Source organism: Symphalangus syndactylus, chromosome 6 (genome assembly GCF_028878055.3).
Source record: "Symphalangus syndactylus isolate Jambi chromosome 6, NHGRI_mSymSyn1-v2.1_pri, whole genome shotgun sequence".
NCBI classification, from domain to species: Eukaryota; Metazoa; Chordata; class Mammalia; order Primates; family Hylobatidae; genus Symphalangus; species Symphalangus syndactylus.
The window spans coordinates 113,479,363-113,499,652 of NC_072428.2; the positions used below are offsets into that span (position 1 = coordinate 113,479,363).

General features: G+C 36.3%; 2 protein-coding genes across 4 annotated transcripts in view; both read right to left on the bottom strand.

The window, feature by feature from the left end:
- IQUB (IQ motif and ubiquitin domain containing) overlaps positions 1 to 20,290 on the bottom strand; it is a 123,404-nt gene that overhangs the window by 76,991 nt on the left and 26,123 nt on the right. The gene's annotated exons all lie outside the window — the stretch shown is intronic.
- Positions 1,396 to 19,326, bottom strand: NDUFA5 (NADH:ubiquinone oxidoreductase subunit A5). Of its 3 annotated transcripts, none has more exons than XM_055283851.2 (5): positions 19,204 to 19,326; positions 18,833 to 18,877; positions 11,317 to 11,433; positions 6,455 to 6,520; positions 1,396 to 3,055 (listed from the first exon to the last, which is right to left on the bottom strand). In XM_055283851.2, exons 1-5 carry the CDS (start codon positions 19,222 to 19,224, stop codon positions 2,954 to 2,956), a joined length of 351 nt encoding a protein of 116 aa, XP_055139826.1. In that variant the 5' UTR covers positions 19,225 to 19,326; the 3' UTR covers positions 1,396 to 2,953. The 3 variants fall into 3 exon arrangements, with proteins under 3 accessions (XP_055139826.1, XP_055139828.1, XP_055139829.1); XM_055283853.2 differs by having other exon boundaries at positions 19,054 to 19,241; XM_055283854.2 differs by lacking the exon at positions 18,833 to 18,877 and having other exon boundaries at positions 19,204 to 19,265.

Genomic DNA, 20,290 nt, shown 5'->3' on the forward strand with positions numbered 1-20,290 from the left:
GGCATCAATTCATTCTATTCCAATGACAGACTACTTGATCCTACTGGTGTGGGAAAGATGGCAATCTTGGGACCTGAGCCTTACTCCAGTAGGGTGCCCCCCTATATCTTGTTTGCCCAGGACAGTCATGGTGTACATCTATTATCCTTATGTAATTATTTTCACTCAAAATCATTCCAAGTGGAATGATAAATTATCCTATAGTTATCCTAAATATAAGCCATTTTCATCCCAAAGGAAAGAATGCCAAGAAATTGGAATCGTCTGCACTAAGTCCCAGTGTGGGAGAAAGGGGGCATCAACTTTGTTGCCATTTCTTCTTTCTTAGCAAAGCTCAGATTGATTAGCTTCTTTCTTTTGAAGTATCTGCAGTATGGTGATTAACTAGAATGAAACCCATGGGAGAACTGAAATAGGCCATTCTGAAAATTATTACAATTAGTTTAGTAGCCACCCAAAACACTGAAGATCTTTGAATAAAAGAATCATTTGCAAAGTGATCAGGAGACTTAACTTGGATGTTTATAGGAAGCAACTTGGAAAAGACTGAAGGAGTAAAAACGATCAGGTGTAAAGTTCTGTGAGCAACTGAGACAGGAGAAAGAACCAATGACCAAATTGCAATACCTTTTAGATACCTATCCCATTAACATAATCTGCCTATAACCAATATGCAGCTCTTTGCAGAAAATGAAATCGTTTACTACTTCTGCTCATATTTGTTCTTTACAGATATTTTGACAGAAAAAGTAAAGAGAGCAGGATAGTTTCATTTGGTACAGCCCATACAGCACAGGAAGAAGTCACAACATCCCAAGCATACTCATAAATAATAATATAACAGGAGCATCAGTTCTAGAACCAGACTGCCTGGGTTCAAACTTTAGCTTCACATCTTACTAGGTACGTGACCTTGGATTTGTTATTAAATCATCTCTTGGTTTCAGTGTCCCCAACGTCCCAAGTTGCATAATTGCAAGGGAAAACTACACACGTAGGGTTCTGGTTTCTTATCTGGAAAATGAAGGTAATTTGTAGTATCACTCTTATGGTTGCAGTGCAGGTTTAATGAGTGAAATTAGTCAGGTACTTATGATAGTGCCCGACATTCATATTAAAGTCTCAACAAACATTAGCTATTATTGTTATAATATTATTTTTACAATGACTATTATTCTACAACTAGCATTTCTAATGCAAACATCAGTAAGGTCCCCTTTTAGCAAAAAAGTTCAGTAACACTGTTGGTGAAACATGAAAGATGCCCAAGAATCATGGCAGATACGGGACTGAAAGTATGACAAAAACACAGCAAGCCATCTTTTTTCTGTGTTGTCCAAAGGACCTGAAAAATAATGGTTAGCTAGAAAATTACCTTGAAAGTACCCATGCAAACACACTTCAGGATCATGCTTTAATAAATATATTATATATTCAAGAAATGCTTAGAACTGAAAATGTTGTTATAAATCGTATTCTATTTCTTTTACAGCATTAGAAATAGGCCATTCTGAGAAACATGACAAATTTGCCTCAATGTAGTCATTGAGTTAACAATACTAGAACCATGAGAATGAGAAACCCTGGGCTTCCAACTCCCCCTCTAACACTTCCCCACCAGAAGGAGCCTTCTTGCACTCTAACCTCTAAGAATCCACCTTATTTAATATTTATTTAGTATTAATGTTACAGCTCTATGAGGGGAGAAATACAATGGAAAGAAGGAAAAATACCATTTTTTTCTCATTCTGAGCAAATGTGCACACGCACGCGTGCACACACACACACACACACAAAACCCCACAAGAGTACAGTACGATCTATGAAGGAAAGAGATACCAAGTTAAATTTAACCAATTATTTAGAAATGACAGGGAGCTAGGAAGAAAAGGCGAAAACACATGTAATTTTACTTTTGTTTAACCTTAAGCTTGCCAACTTCTTCCCCTGAACAGCATTTGTCTTGTTTTGATACCCACCTACACTTATATTAGAAACGTACTGCAAACTATTTAGTGATTCCACTTTTAATTTATAGTCATATGACTAAGATGTTTTGAATATAAGCCTATCCGTATGCCAGATATAAATTTCAGGAACTCTTAATGTCTCTTCTTTTACAGAAACTCTACCTCTATCCTGATGTAATTAGGTTGAGTAAGAAAATTAAAGGCCACGGGCCAGAAAACTAACTTCCACAAGTGGAACAAAAGGAAAATTTCTCCAATAACCTCTATGCAATGGGAAATCTTTCTTTTAACTGTACAAGGTATTCTAATTTGAAGGTTTTCAAATATATACAGTAACAACAAAATATAATAAAATTAAGACTATAAGAAAACAGAGTAAATGGTATAATTCAAATAATGACTAAAATAAAATGACACTATGGATTTTGTAATCAATCTATAATTATATATTTAAATTTTACTTTACATACATAAGATCACAGCTGAGGTTAACCATAATTTCAAATTTTATCACCAGCCACTTGTGCTATTTTATCACACTTGAAAATATTCACTCGTATTATTTACTTCAAACAGTAATCTATAAATTTGTTTAGACTATAATAATTAAGGACCTTTTCTTCTTCAGGATAACTTAAAAAATTAAATGATGTATTGAACATACTACTAAAGAAACTTTACTTTTTGATTATGGTCTCTGCATTGAAGATCTGTAGGAATTTTTCTTCAATAATTTTCAAATCTTCCCATGGCCTCTCTGTTCACAGAAATACCATCTTTGAAATAACTTGTGTGAATACTTTATAAATAAAAAATGGATTCACATGACCATATTACCATAATCACCAATTTTAACAGTCTCCTACATATTTTCTATATCACTTTTCTTGATTACAAAATGTCAGTAATAAGAACACGCTCTTAATATAACAGAATATTTAATTACATCAGTTTCCCATTAACACACCAAAGTCACTTAATAATTATATTGGCCATTTCCACTGATCGGCAGGAGGCTCTTCCACTAATGGCTCCCATAGTTTCCATTCCCTCATTTTTCTTGCCAGATTTAGTTCATGTTCAGCCTGTTAATACAAATTTTTTAAAAGATCATTGGATTTTACTCTTCAACAGATATTTATCAGAACAACTGAAATTTAACTATTAGTTACTACTTTCATTTAATATCTCATAATCTATTCCACCATCAAATGTTGAATATTAAGTAATTAAATTACCTTAATTCTCACAGCTACATAATCAGGAGTAAGAAAGGATATCTTTTGTTGTCTTCTATTTGATTGAAATAGGCTATAGTGTTTAAAAGTTTAGCTGGTGAGGTTTTTTTATCTTAATAATATTTCACAAGTTTTTTGAGAATCAGAAGTATGTCTTTTCATCTATATCAGTGGCTTTCAAACTTTATTTTACCATGGCCCACAGTAAGAAAATATGTTTTATTTTGAGTTCCACAATACAAACATATAACTAAAACTTTTTAAATCATTATCTTTACTGGCAGTGATATATGCTTTTTTCTATTGTGTTTTTTTTAATGCTAATCACTATCCAACTAACTGATTCCATGACCCACAGTCACTTGAGACCCAGAGTTTATAAAACAGTAATCTGTGGAATGTAGAACACAATACATGTATAATTAATATTTACTAACCGAATAAATTCCTTAATCAAATTATGTTTCATTTAATTTTTCCTTTCAAACGCAACTTATATTTATATAACACACACATTTTAGGTAGTTTTTTATTTCATATTTTTTCTACAACAAACAATATTTATGACAACTCTAGCCAACTTATAAGATTAATGCTATTAAACACCTGTCAGGATGTTAGAAAAGACATTCAAACACAGAATAAGTGCTCAGATTATATTAAAGGTAATTATTATTACATAGTTAAAAGATAATACCCCATTTATGACAGCGGTCCCAAAACTTAATCTATGTTTACAAGCAACTATAAAAAACAATGAATTAAAGAGCAGATGAATGGAAATCAGGGGTAGAGGTATTACTAATGCCAAAAGGAGAAAATAATTTAAATACTGATAAAATATTTCCTAAGGTTGCCCTGGGTCTCATGAACATCCAATGCTTTCTCAATCTCTCCCAGGCATTATAGGGCATGAGGAGGGCACCTAGCCCTCATTCATCCTTGAAAATCAGCCCTATCTCAGGAAACTGGACCGAGCTGCACCTGGCCCCGATGCCTATTTCCTCCTTCTTCTTTGGCTTCTGACACACCGTCATACCATCCATCTCGAAATGGGACTGTCTAATGTGTTAGCCACTACCCATACATGGCTACTGGGGACTTGAAATGCAGCTAGTCCAAATTCAGATGTGCTGCAAAGTGTAAAATGCATACCAGATTTTGATGACTTCATATAAAAAAGAATGTAAAATATCCCAATATTTTTATGATTATATTTAAATAATATACTATATATACTGAGTTAAAAAAATACTAAAATTAATTTACCCTTAATACTGACCTGAAAACATGGGGAACTGCACAGCTGACTTAAAAATACTTAATATGCCTTAAAACTTAATTCCATGAAAAATTAATATATCAACTAAATAAAGTCATGATCAAAGTAAAATCAGGTGGTACAGAAAAAATAGGTATAGGACAATAGTATAAGGTTTGCGGCAAGTTCCCATAACACTGTATCTAGTACCATAGCCAACCTGACAAATGAATATAAAGGCCAAGAAAACAGGCCTTTGAATAACCGAAACAGTCTACATTCATAGAAAGCTGTCTGAATGCTATATTCCTCTTTTTCCAGAGCCATCTAACAATTCTTTTGATTTGGTATATCATGTCTGTTGGTGATATACCTCCCTAATCTCCAGTATTACCCAATATTTCCTTTTATCTGTCCTTCAATCAACAGTAAGAAAACATTAGAAAGGGTTACATTTGAAAAAAGATACAACAAAATAAAAATTAAATGAAACAATTGAATATTTAACAGACACTTATAAGACGAAGACATTCTAAACCTATACTATGAGTGTTGTAGGGGTGTGGAACAACAAAATTTCACCAAATAAAAAAAATTTGAGCTGGACAGGGTGGCTCACGCCTGTAATCCCAGCACTTTGAGAGGCCGAGGCAGGCAGATCACCTGAGGTCAGGAGTTCAAGACCAGCCAGACCAAAATGGAGAAACCCTGTCTCTACTAAAAATACAAAATTAGCTGGGTGTGGTGGCGCATGCCTGTAATCCTAGCTACTCAGGAGACTGAGGCAGGAGAATTGCTTGAACCCAGGAGGCGGAGGTTGTGGTGAGCCGAGATCATGCCACTGCACTCCAGCCTGGGCAACAAGAGCAAAACTCCATCTCAAAGAAAAAAAAAAAAAAAAAATTTGAAAACCTCTACATACGGGGGAAAAACCCCATTTGAGAGGCAAAAGCAGGCTAGAAAAAGTATGTGCAGACAATGTCACAAAAGTTTAAGGTTAATATCTTTTATTATAAAAAGACACTCATATGTATAAATAACACAAAGACTAAATGACACAGTAAAAATATTGACATAATTTATAAAATATAAGAACATATTTTTAAAGTTTAACCGTACTAGCAATTGGAGAAAAAAGATGCAAATCTTAAAAAAAAAAAAAAAAGAGGCATCATTATTTTCCCATAGATGCTTTAAAAAACCAACTACATAATACTCAAAATAGTATATTTCCGGTCTATTTACATCAGTAACCTATCTATTTCTATAACCTACCTATGACCAAAGGAAAAGAATTAAAATTCAGATTAAATACAACTAAACTGTAGTGTTTGTTCTCTTGTATAAGCAGCAGGTATAGTGAGAGGAGAAGAAAATTTCCCAATAGAATAATTTAAGATTTAAATATTCTAAATGTAATTAATAATGTTAATATTTTTCTAATCTCAGTCTCTTCATAATCATGCTTACATTTTACTACTCAATATTATTTGTCAGGGTTAGTATTTGGGAAATAATGTAGAATTAAGCTCTCAAATATACTATGCAATTGTTTTTTAACTTGCTCAAATGCTCAAGAACCAAAAATAAAAATAAAAGTACATTTTAATTTTATAATTCAAAATGTCTGTATTTTTCCCTACTAAAAATATGCCACACTCTTAAAATAAGATACAACTATTAAAACAACAGTAATGTTGTGCTACCAATTTAAACTAAGGTTAGGCCAAGGAGAACATGCTAATTAAATTAAAAAAGTGTCAAACTCCAGTCTTCTAACAGAAGTCTCACAAATTCATGCTATAATCAACAATAAATACTATAATCAACATACACATGAGAAGCACCACATTTTCTATATGTGATTAGTCTTACATATTTGACGAGTTGATATAAATAAGGAAATTTAGTTTTCCTTTCATTCTAGAACATCAGTTGTGTGTCTCTATGAAACCAAACACCTAAATAGTCAACTTTTTCTTTACCTGAAGAATCACCTCTTCTAATTGACCGCCTTGAAGTTGGTCTTCTAATTTTTTAACATCTGGTTCCTATATTTCAGGGAGAGAAAAAATTAAAGAAGCATACTATCTGAATGTTTCAATATCCTATATTTTAAAATTCCTATATAAAAACACTTAAAAATACAACTTTTCTTTCATCATACTCTTTTTACTAAATACTTGGTGAAAATTCATTTCACCTCTGCTATTTCATTGCTTTTCTGTCTTCATATTGAAAAGTGCTAAATGTTTATTGACATGCTGATCAAGGGACAGAAATACAATGTCAAATTCAGTCTTTCTAAAACAGATTTTAAAATATGACTTTGCTTTCTTAGTATTTCCTGTATTTCCTCTGAGAGTATTAGAATTAAAAATAAATGCTACTCTATGACCCAGAAATTATACTTCTAGGCATAATGCCAAACAGAAATGCATAATATAGTTTTTAAAAAAACATGTTTGAGAATATTCACAGCAGCACAAATTATAGCCTCAAACTAGAAATAACCCAAATGATCATCTGTAATAGAATGGATCAATTAATTATAATATTTGGATATAATACTTCACAGCAATGAAAATGAATAAACTGTATGCAATAATATAGGTGATTCTCTTAACCACAGTATTAAGCACAAGCCAGAGTACAGTATGTGTAAGACAGTACATACTAATGATTTCATTTATATAAAATTCAAAAACAGGCAAAAAGAAGTCCAAATAGAGATTAACTTTACAAGTAGTAAATTGAAGGGGAAGAGGCAAGGGTTTTGTTGTTCTGGAAAAGTCCTTTTTTTCTACACATTTGTAATGTATATAATTATTTAATAAAAGTTTTTAAAAATAAAATGTTAATAAATATAGTATCTAGAACATTCAATGACATTTAGTTATTTTCTGGTAAACTGAGCTTTCTGAGCCAGAAATCATGCTCTGTAAATATACCCACATATGTAAATAAGGCTTTGTCATTTCAGGGTGTTTTTCTGGCCAATAAATGGAATAAAGAGGGAGAAAATAATACATTTTGTTTTTCAACAGAAGACGTGATATGTTACTGCCTCAGGGTATCTGCTGGATGGCCCAGGGTATCTGCATCACTTGTTCCTTCACCACCTTTCAAATCTTTGCTCAAATAACACCTTATTGATAACTACTGATAATTTGCATTATGATAGGCTGAAAAATACCACAAAAGATATACATGTATTAATTTCTAGAAACTGTGAATGTTACTTTATACAGCAAAGACTTCACATATATGATCAAGTTAAGGATGCTGACATGGGGAGATTTTCCTGAATTATCCATATAGTCCCTAACCGCAATTATAAGTGTCCTTATAAAAGAGAGGCAGAGGGATATTACACACAGAAAAGGAAAATGTAATGTAATCACAAAGGCAGAAATTGCAGTGACGAGACCACAAGCCAATAAATGCCAAAAGCCACCAGAAGCTGAAAGAGGCAAGAACAGATTCTATCCCATATCCTCCAAAGGAAGCAAAGCCCTGACAACACCACCTTGATTTGGGTCCCTGATGTTGATTTCCAACTTCTGGCCTCCAGAAATCTAATAAAATAAACTTACATTGTTTTAAGCCACCAAGTTTGTGGGAATATTACAGCAGCCATAGGAAATTAATACATAGTGTAACATCCCCTATCCCCACCATGGCACACATTTTCCTTGTTTTATTTTCCTTCAATGCACTTACTATTTTCTAACACATTATGTACTTCTTTACTCAGTTTTTACTTTTTTTTTTCTTTTGGTCTCCCATAACTAACATATAATCTCCAAGAAGGAAAGGATTTTTATCTGTTTTTGTGCCAACTAGGCACAAGCTTCCATGCCTAGAACCATACATGGCATTCAATAAATGTTTCTTGGTTAAAGAAGTGAATACATAAAAAGCAGCTGAAAGGGGGAGAAAAGGGGAGAAAGTAATGAGCATGTTTAAGACAGATTATTTAACAGGGAATTAACTCATGAGAGACCAAAAATCAAAAACAAAACAGGGAAGCTGGTCACTGTTATAAGAGACTCAAGAGAGTGAAGGTAAAGAAGGCAAGGAATGTTCAACAACACTTTCAATTCAGAAAAAGCCTGTGTTACATAAACAATTCAAAATTTGTCTTACTGATAGTGAATAATGTGATTTTTAGTCACCAATGGCATAATGCCACTAAACTTGATAAGGTATCATGTACTGAATGCTCACTATATACTTGGGACTATGTTAAGCTTTTACATGCATTACCTCATTCAGTTCTAACAAAAAGTGTTCAAGGTGGGTATTATTATACCCACGTTATAGATGATGAAATTGAGACAGAGAAAACTAGCAATATGCCAAGTCACTCCACAAGTAAGTATTAGAACTAAGATGAAAATCTTGGATAGGGACACAAACAATGCTTTTCACCAAAATATTACTATCTCCCTAGTAATAATCTGAAAAAAAAAAGTTACTTTTATTTCCACCTTAGGCTTAGTAAATAGATATTTTATAATCATGGCAATATTCACTGAAGATTTTGTGTGTGGCTGTATGCAGGGTTCAAAATCTGTGATAATTTTACCAAAAAACAGGAATCAGAGATACAACTGTTAAGTGTTTGGGGTTATATCTAGCCTTTGGAATAAAGAAATATTTCTAAGGAACCTTATGTTCCAGGTACCATGCTAGATTCTAAGGATACAAAGTTGAATCCAATATCATTAACAAGTAGCTTATGGCTGGTGGAGACATAATACAGCATGAAGGTACAATGGAAAGGAGGTTAATGAAGTTGTCAAACTCTACTTAAGAAAGTAAGAAAACGTTTCACAGAAGAAGTGATGATTTATGAAGAAAAAGTAAGAACTACCAAACAAGGTAAAGGCATTCCAGGAAATGAGAAAATACAAATGAACACAAAAATAAAAATGCAAGGAATCCACAGAACTGCCAGCGGTTTGGTACTGCTTAAGTATAGAGTATAAAACAGGAGGCAACAGGATCAGATTGAGAAAATAACCAAGAGCCAGAACTTAGAAGGCCTTCTATACCATGTTTTTACCCTGTTAGGCCAGTGGTTCCCAAACACGGCCATACATCAAAATCATGCAGATAAAGGTAGCTAAGTAAGCTTGATACAACCAGCTCAACATAAATCCTTAAACTCAGCCTTTGAGAAACACTGAACAGAAAACCACAGTAAGATTTTAAGCAAGACAGTACAGTTGGCCCTCAGGATCCGCATCTGTGGATTCAACTAAGAATGGATTCAACCAACCACAGATGGAAAATATTAAAAAAAAAAAAAACAATAAAAATAACAATACAGCAATTTTTAAAATACAATATAACTACTTACACAGCATTACACTGTAGTATTATAAGTAACCTAGAGATGATTTAAAGTATACAAGAGGATGTGCATAGGTTATATGCAAATACTATGCCATTTTATATAAGGGACTTGAGCATACTTCTATTTTGGCATCCATGGGAATCCTGGAACCAATCCCTCATGGATACCAAGGGACAACTGTACCATCACAAGATTTACACATTGAAAAAAAAATCAGTCTATTATTGGTTGTATGGTGGAGCATGTAATGAAGTATAATGGAAGCACAAACAGATCAATTAGTTATAAGGCAGTTTAAATAGCAGAGAAAAGGATTTTGGAACCAGTAAGTAAAGAAGTATGAGAGTAAACTCTTCTTTGGTTGAAACTGGCTATGGGAGAAAACAAAAATAGGGCAATAAGTAAAGGAAAATATAAGCATACAGTTTTTTTTATTTTTAAGATAGGAACAAGCTAAAAACATTTGAGGCTATTTGAAAGATGATGATAAAATAGGTGAGGCACCAGGTGCAGGTAGCTCATGCCTGTGATCCCAGCACTTTGGAAGGCTAAGGCAGGAAGGTCACTTGAAGCCAGGAGCTTGAGATCAGCTACGGCAACACAGTGAAACTCCGCCTCTACAAAAAATGTTAAAAATTAGCTGGGCATGATGGTGAGTGCCTGTTGTCCCAGCTACTTGGGAGGCTAAGGTAGGAGGATTGCTTGAGACTGGCAGGTCAAGGCTGCAGTGAGCTGTGATCGTGCCACTGCACTCTAGACTGGGTAACAGAGTGAGACCCATCATATAATACAATACAAAATATGATACAAACTGCATTGTTTTGTTGCATACCTAACGAAAGTTAGGAATTCTCTTTGAACTATATAGTCTGGTAATCTAATAAGAAGACATATATGTGACTAGGATCACTTACGCATGTATATAAATTACCTTCAGGGTTTCTAAGCACTATTTTAGATAATTACATGAAGTCCATTTAATGATTGCTAGTGTGAAAATTTAACAATAGTGCAATATAGTTTGGTATGAATCAGCAGTCTAGACTTTCATTAACTGCTACTTAATAATAGTCTAGTCTTTTTGACAGGTTTCTTTGAAAAAAAATGCCCTTTTTTGTTTTGCTTTTATTGTTCTCTAAGATTAGAAAAAGGAGATCAAGATTGATATATCCAAGATAAAAAGCAAAAGATCAATAAAGGACTAAATAGGGAAGAGAGGTAAAAGGAACAGCTACAGTGTTACTTCAAGGAAGGATCTGATCCTAGTCTCAAACTCCAGTATGTAACAGAGGCTTGCATATAGAAAACACTCAATAAAGTTTGCTGAATAAAAGGGAGGAATGATGGGAAAAGAGCATTCAAGGAAGGAGAATAGAAGAAAAGTGTGTCGAATATATAAAAAATAAGGAACTAAACTTTTTTGGTTAAATGTTACACTGGATACCACAAATTCAAGAAAACAAAACTGACTTAGCTACTTACCGCTTTAACCATAGCCAGCTTCTCATTTGTAATCTGTTCTGTATACTTTCTATATGCTGCATTTTTAGGGATTTCCTCAAGAACATCAAGAATCTTTGTGTACAATATTCTTAGCCTCTGAAAAGACAAACCATACAAATTTCCATAGGTTAAAATATTACCAAAGACTTAATGGAACACTTGTCTCAAAGACAAAACAAACAAAACTCACATCTGTTTTGTTTTTTTTAAAATTTAACTCTTCTTTGCTGTGACTTCTTTATGTCCGTGCCCTATCTACACCCTTTACAACTTAGGAAAAACCTGTATATAAACGTGGGAACATTCTGTATTTTCTATGTATAACAAGTTCTAGATAAGTCAAAGGTATGATAACGAGCAGAAACAAAACTAACTTATTGCTAAGGACCTTTTGGGAAATCGAATCATTTACCAAATCAGTATTTTTCTTTCTTTCTTTCTTTTGAGACAAAGTTTCACTCGTTGCCCAGGCTGGAGTACAATGGCATGATCTTGGCTCATTGCAACCTCCACCTCCCAGGTTCAAGCGATTCTCCTGCCCCTGCCTCCAAAGTAGCTGGGATTACAGGTGGCCGCCACCGTGACTGACTAATTTTTGGTAGAGATGGGGTTTTGCCATGTTGGCCAAGCTGGTCAGAAACAAAACAACTTATTCCTAATGACCTTTTTGGAAATCAAGTCATTTACTAAATCAGTGTCTTTCTTTCTTTTCTTTTCTCCTTCCTTCCTCCCTCCCTCCCTTCCTTCCTTTCTTTCTTTCTTTTTGAAATGGAGTTTCGCTCTTATAGCCCAGGCTGGAGTACAATCGCGCGATCTCGGCTCACTACAACCTCCCCTCCTGGGGTCAAGTTATTCTCCTGCCTCAGCCTCCCAAGTAGCTGAGATTACAGGTACCCGCCACCACACCTGGCTATTTTTTCTATTTTTAGTAGAGACAGGGTTTTGCCATGTTGGCCAGGATGGTCTCAAACTCCTGACTTTAGGTGATCCGCCCACCTCGGCCTCTCAAGGTGCTGGGATTACAGGTATGAGCCCACCCAGCCTGAAACAGTATTTTTCAAAGTGAGGTCCCAAGCACTGCAAATTTTTTTTTTTTATTTTTCTTATTTGAATTTCTGTAGAAATAAACACATATAAGCATTACATCTGTATGATCAAATTTAACTAAATACGGTCATAATACTTCAGTGTTCTTGCTTCTGATTATGAATGAGTTATGACATAAAGCCTGCATAAAAGGCTCAACAAAAAAAGTAGCAAGAGAATTGAGTCAATGCATAGCATGTACTGAAGCACACTAAACTTAAACTTCAGTATAGAAATCACTTAGTAAGAAGCTGATCCGCTCCAATTTAAATATATAATGCATATATTAGTTTTTAATATCACATTTTAATTAAGTTTTAATCTGATCTAAAATTCAGGTTTTAAATTTTCATCTTTCCTGACAAAAATATATGTGTCTAGAGAAATACAGATGAAAACAGGATTATTAATATAGAATATAAGAAAAAATGTTATCAATAGGGTGGACATTTAGTTTATCATACAAACTTGGACACTTATGACAGTGAAAAGATACCTATTAATCATTACGCCAAAACACAGGTATGAACCAGAACAGTTGAAACAAACAAGACATGATCACTCCAGGAGTAAGTCTCAATAATTACAAGTATACAAACCCTTCTCTTAAAGAGCAACCTTTTTTTTCAATTAAAAAAAAAAAAAGTGTGCAGTCCTCACTATTCACAATAGCAAGGACTCAGAACAAACCCAAATGCCCAGTGATAGACTGGATAAAGAAAATATGGCATATATACAACATGGAATACTATGCAGCCATAAAAAAGGATGAGCTCATATCCTTTGCAGGGAAATGGATGAAGCTGGAAACCATCATTCTCAGCAAACTAACACAAGAACAGAAAACCAAACATCACATGTTCTCACTCATAAGTGAGAGTTGAACAATGAGAACACATGGACACAGGGAGGAGAACATCACACACCAGGGCCTGTCATGGGGTGGGGGGCCAGGGAAGGGATAGCATTAGGAGAAATACCTAATGTAGATGACGGGTTGATGGGTGCAGCAAACCACCATGGCACGTGTATATTATACTATGTAACAAACCTGCACGTTCTGCACATGTACCCCAGAACTTAAACTAAAAAAAAATAAAAAAAAATGTGTGCAGTCCTAAAAGGGAACAAGGTAAAGCAAAAATAAAAAGCAGATAAGCTAGAAGTCCACCTTTCTTCATGGTCCAGGACACATGGTCCTCCTGCACAAATAACTCACAATCTTCCTGTGCCCAGCTATCATCAGACCCTCGCCTGATAGCTCATTGCAACCTAGGTGTTATCAGTACTGCACAAAGCTCTCTTCAGCCCACAGCACAAGCACCGTCCTTTAAGATCCCCTGCAAGCCTTTGCTACTTGCATTCAGCTCCTCTTTTTCTGACTTGCCAATAGCTTTCTTGCAATGTATTTTAATACTTTCTCTAATAAATCTGCCTTTCTTTACCTCAAATGTCTTGGTAAATTATTTTTACCACCATGCAACACTAGCCCCAGACAGTCGCTACCCGTAACAAAATATACTCAGTACTCCCATATACAATACCACACTGTTTGTGTATAAAAATAGACTGGACATGGATCACACTCCAATATGTTTAAGGTACTATAGAGTGTACTTATCTGTTCTCATGCTGCTAATAGAGACATACCCAAGACTGGGTGATTTATAAAGGAAAAGAAGTTTAATGAATTCACAGTTCCACGTGGCTGGAGAGGCCTCACAATCATAGCAGAAGGTGAAAGAGGGGCAAAGGCTTGTCTTACATGGCAGGAAGCAAGAGAGCATGTGCAGGGGACCTGCCCTTTATAAAACCATCAGACCTCACGAGACTTCTTCACTATCACAAGAACAGCATGAGAAAAACCCACCCCATGATTCAATTACCTCCCACCAGGTTCCTCTCCCACGACACATGAGAATTATGGGAGCTAAAATTCAAGATGAGATTTGGATGGGGACAGAGCTAAACCATATCACAGGATAAGATACAGAAGAGGAAAAATAATAAAAATGATAAAAAGAAAAAATAAGCTTGTGTTTGGCAGGGATAGGGAAATACATAGAGCAAAGAGAGATTATAATACTTAGCAATGGTTAAGGGTGTGCTAACCGGAACACAACTGCTTGAGTTTACACTGGCTCCACCCCTTAGGTGCACTGGACAAGTTATTTCCATCTCTGTGTCTTCATCCCTCATCTGTAAGATGGGAATAATACTGCCTCATAGGGTATATATAACTTAGAACAGTACCTGGTACACATTAAGTTTCACTAAGTATTAGCATTATTTTTCTATAGCAGAAGAAGAATTCACTTCAGCTGAGACCAGAGAAGCGTTCATATTTCAAAAAGGTAGCATCTAACATAGACCCAGAGGGATGGCAGATCACAAAAACTTAAAGATATTGGAAAAGGCAATTACATACAGAATACATAGAACTGAATGGCAGAAAATACAGCGAACATAAGGAAGTGGTATATAGTTCTATTTTCTTGAACTGTGCTGTCTAAAACAGTAGATGCTAGCTAAATATGGCTTCTGAGCACTTGATATGTGGCTAGTCCAAACTGAGATGTGTTATAAGTATAAATACATACCAGATTTTGAAAATTTAGTATGAAAAAAAACCACTATAAAATATCATTGATTTTTTTTTTATTGTATACTGAAATGGCAATATTTTAGATGTGTTAGGGTAAATAAAATAATTATATTTTACCTTTTTCTTCATTAAAAAATTAGTCCTAGAAAATTTTAAATTACATACAAATATGGCTTACATTTAAGGCTCGCATTGTATTTTTAATGGACAGCACTTGGTTAGAATACAGTAGCTCCCCTTTACCCATCCATGCTTTCATTTTCCAAGGTGTCAGTTACTAACGGTCAACCTCAGTCAGAAAATATTAAATGAAAAATTCCAGAAATAAACAATTTATAAGTTTTAAACTATGTGCCATTCAAAGTAGTGTGGTGAAATCTCACACTATCCCACTCTGTCCTTTCTTCATCACAAGAGGGTGGTACAGTACAATAAGATATTTTGAGACAAAGAGACCACATTCACATAACTTTTATTACAGTATATTGTTATAACTGTTCTATTTTATTAGTTGTTATCGCTATGTTTTTTTTTTTTCTTTTTTGAGACAGGGTCTCACTCCATCACTTAGGCTAGAGTGCAATGGCATCATCACAGCTCACTGCAGCCTCAACTTCTGGGGCTCAAGCAATCCTGCCTCTGCCTCCCAAGTAGCTGGGACTAGGTGCACATCACCACACCTGACTAATTTCCACATTTTTTGTAGAGACGGGGTTTTGCCATGTTGCCCAGGCTGGTCTTAAACTCCTGGGCTAAAGCAATCCACCCACCTCAGCCTCCCAAAGTGTTGGGATTACAGGCGTGAGCCAGCACGTCCGGCCTGCTTATCTCTTATTGTGCCTAATTTATAAATTAAACTTTATTATAGGTATGTATGAAAAAAACATAGCATATAGAGAGTTTGGTACTATATGTGGTTTTCAGACATCTACTGGGGATTTTGGAATGTATTGCTGTACAGGACATATAAGGAAATGCATAGGAGATAAAGTTGGAGAAAATGTCAGATTATAAGTGGTTCTCCATTCCAAGTTAAAGCATCCAGGCTTTATTCTGTGGACAATTAAAAGATTTAGGAAAATCATATGATTAGATTAGGAAAATTAGCTTCGTTGTAGTGAGTTAAAAGGACTGAAGGAGAAACACGGCAGAAAGGCCAGTAAGGAGGTTGTTGTAATTCTCTAAACAAGAACAAGGACCTGAACTATGGTTGTTAACAATAGAAATCGTAAACAGAAGTCAGATTGAAGAGCTGTTATAGAAAAGGATCAGCAAAAAAAATAAAGATAAAAATAATCATTGGAATGAATATGAGAGTACAAGAGAAATACCAACTATGATGTCCAAATTCCCAGCCTAGGGAGTAGAAAGATCTGAAACTATGAAGAAAAATACAGCCCACAGAGGAAGAAATATATTTAGAAGGGAAAAACCATGAGTTCAGTTCTTTACATCAATGACAATAAAGTTATTATGAAATCATAGTTAAGTGCAAGACACTCATTCAACTAACACTATTTACTGAGCACATACTATGTGACAGAGTTCTAGCAGTGAAACAATTAAAAATCCCTGTCTTCATGAAACCTACATTCTAGTAGAGACATAAGAAAATAAATCAGTAGAATAATGAGCCAGAGGGTCACAATAAAAAACTTGTCTTTATTTAGAGTGAAATGGAAAACCATTAGTTTTAAGGAAAGGAGAGATGTGACCTACCTCATATTTTAACAGACTAACTCTAGTAGCCTGGCTGGAAAAAAAAGACCAAATGGAGGCTGTGACAAGCATTGAGAGGCAGTTAAGAGGTGAATGCAATTATCCACATCAGTGCTGATGGTGACTGAGGAAGAGGGTAGTAGCAGAGGAGGTAGTGAGATGTCAAAATCAAGATATATTTTGAAGGTGGAACCTAGAGGATTTACTGAAATAACAAATGTGGAGTGTAAGAGAAAAGAAGGAATCAAAGATGATTTCAAGTTTCTGACCTGAGTCAAAATAACTGAGCTGCCATTAATTGAGATGAGCAAGCCTGAGGGAAGAGCAGGTTTTAGGCAGAAGATGAGGAACCCCATTTTGGACATGTTAAGTTTGGGTTGCCTGTCTGACATATACAAATTGAGATGCCCACTAAGCAATTAAATATTCAGGACTTTCATAAAGGAAGAGGTCAGTGCTTTACATGGAAATCGGTTATCAGTGTATAGGTGGTATTTAAAACCGTTCTCTGTTTGGATTAGCTCTCTCTTGGTGACAGAGTACAGGTCCAAAAAAAAAGGTCCAAGAACTAAATCCTGAGTAACTCAAATTTTAAAAGTGGGCATAAGAAAAATAACCAGAAAAAGACAAAGCCAAGGAGTAGGGGGAAAAAACCAGGAGACTGGGGGAGTCCTGAAGCCCAGTAAAGAAAGCGCATGATGGAAAAAGTGTCAAATGTGTCAAAAAAAACGCTGCTATTAGGTCAATGAAGGTGAGAAACACAAACTGACCATTAGATTTGGCAGCATGGAGATAAATGGTGAACTTGAAAAGAGCATGATGGAAAAAGTGTCAAATGTGTCAAAAAACGCTGTTATTAGGTCAATGAAGGTGAGAAATTTGAGCTGCCCGTTGGATTTGGCAGCATGGAGACAACTGAACTTGAAAAGAGCATGATGGAAAAAGTGTCAAATGTGTCAAAAAACGCTGTTATTAGGTCAATGAAGGTGAGAAATTGGAGCTGCCCGTTGGATTTGGCAGCATGGAGACAACTGAACTTGAAAAGAGCATGATGGAAAAAGTGTCAAATGTGTCAAAAAACGCTGTTATTAGGTCAATGAAGGTGAGAAATTGGAGCTGCCCGTTGGATTTGGCAGCATGGAGACAACTGAACTTGAAAAGAGCATGATGGAAAAAGTGTCAAATGTGTCAAAAAACGCTGTTATTAGGTCAATGAAGGTGAGAAATTGGAGCTGCCCGTTGGATTTGGCAGCATGGAGACAACTGAACTTGAAAAGAGCATGATGGAAAAAGTGTCAAATGTGTCAAAAAACGCTGTTATTAGGTCAATGAAGGTGAGAAATTGGAGCTGCCCGTTGGATTTGGCAGCATGGAGACAACTGAACTTGAAAAGAGCATGATGGAAAAAGTGTCAAATGTGTCAAAAAACGCTGTTATTAGGTCAATGAAGGTGAGAAATTGGAGCTGCCCGTTGGATTTGGCAGCATGGAGACAACTGAACTTGGAAAATGCCAAGGGTGACTGAGTGCATTCAAGGGTGAATAAGAAAGAAATTGGAGACAATAGAGATAACTCTTTTGAGTTATCTGTAAAGTGAAGCAGAGAAATGGTGCGATTATACGAGACAAGGATAAAAAAATTTTGTGGGTTTTTTTGATTAAAACATTCGTGAATACAGATGGAAAAGACCTAATAGAAGGAAAAGGGGGCAGTACCTTTAGTAAGCCTAAATATATGTAATCCAACGCACCTAAGCAGAAACGGTAAGGCAGGGAGAAAAGATGGAAAATGGAGATAATAAATTTGAGATGGCGCTGACAGAAGCAAGTACAAGTGAACCCACGAAAATGTCAAGGAAAAAGTCAACAAGAAAACTGGCTTAATAAAGAGGTCATGGCAAAAATAAATAAAAATGTGACATCGGATCAACGAAGTAGGTGGACAGCGCCCGTGTCTCAAGAGCTCACGCGGATTGTAATTAAGGGCTTGAAATATCTGTATCCCGTTAACCCTGCAATAGGCAAAGTGACAGGAATTTAGTTTTCCTTGGGAATTCAGGAATGAAGAAAGAACAAAGGTACATACCTCGTGAGGAGTATTGCACACAGCCAATCCCACAAGGCCAGTGGTCTGTTCAAAAACAAAACACGATTCATGCTGTTTACTACAGTTTCCATACGTCCAGCACGCGAAGGAAATACAAAACTACGAACCCCCCGGCTAAAGCTGCTCTAAAGCCAGCTACTGGTCTCTCAGTCCCACCTGTTTGGAGCTTTTTTCCTGACTCTCCGAGCGGAACCACTAACCTGCCCTACCGGGTAAGGCATGCAGAACGAGTCCCCGAAAAGCACCGCCGAGCCCGCGACAGTAGGGGTCAACACCCGCGGGAAGCAGGGCTATCGGACTGAGTCTACCCCCACAGTCTAAATTCCAACAGTGACCTCCATTCGTCTCACCTTCTTCAGCACACCAGCCATGATAGCGCCGACGAGTCGATGACGCACAGCCCTTTGGGAACAATTCTCAGACCTGCTCAATCGACCACCGAGGTGGCCACTCTGTCACCCTGGAAACAGCTTAGCTCCACCCCCTCAGGATCGCCGAAGGAGCAAAGACTCTGCCCCGCCCATCTTAAAAGAGAAAAATTGACGCATGCGCAATGGGCATACAAGCCTAAAGCTAAGCTAGAAGACGATTGGGGAAAGAAAGGGTTTCTCAGGTGTCTGTTCCTGTTCCTGTTCCTGCCACTGCTGACGGCTTGCCCAAAGATTGAGGGAAACATTCCCAACTACCAAAAAACTCCAGTCGCTGTAGGAACCTGTACTGTGCTTAACCGTTGGTGCATTCCTCAACCTTCCTTTCTCAGTTTAGGAAAATGAAGGTGATAACGGAGCTTGAGCATCCTCTGAATTGATCTCTCAGCAGCAAGTTAGTTCTTCGCACAAGGATGTCAGTATTCTCTGTGTCTTACGAACCAAAGCCCTATGGAGTGTGAGGCCATTTTCCATCGCTCTTTTCGATTTCACTGGCTGAAGTACATCATCCTTTTTCTCTTTTTTCCAGATGAAATGATATCAGACCATACCGCTTTTTCCTACCTCCACAAACACTGACCACTCACTATGTGTCAGTTACTGGGACATAATTTCTAAAATGGGATTTCACATCCTGGAATTCAAAGAATAATGAAGAAGGCGTGTGGCTCACGCCTGTAATCCCAGCACTTTGGGAGGCCGAGACGGGCAGATCACGAGGTCAGAAGATCGAGACCATCCTGGCTAACACAGTGAAACCCCGTCTCTACTAAAAACACAGAAAATTAGCCGGGCGTGGTGGCGGGCGCCTGTATTCCCAGCTACTTGGGAGGCTGAGGCAGGAGAATGGCGTGAACCCGGGAGGCGGAGCTGGCAGTAAGCCGAGGTCGTGCCACTGCACTCCAGCCTGGGTGAAAGAGTGAGACTCCATCTCAAAAAATAAATAAATAAATAAATAATTTGGTAACTGTTCTAAAAGAAGTTGGTGCAAAGTGTGATGGTACCAGGG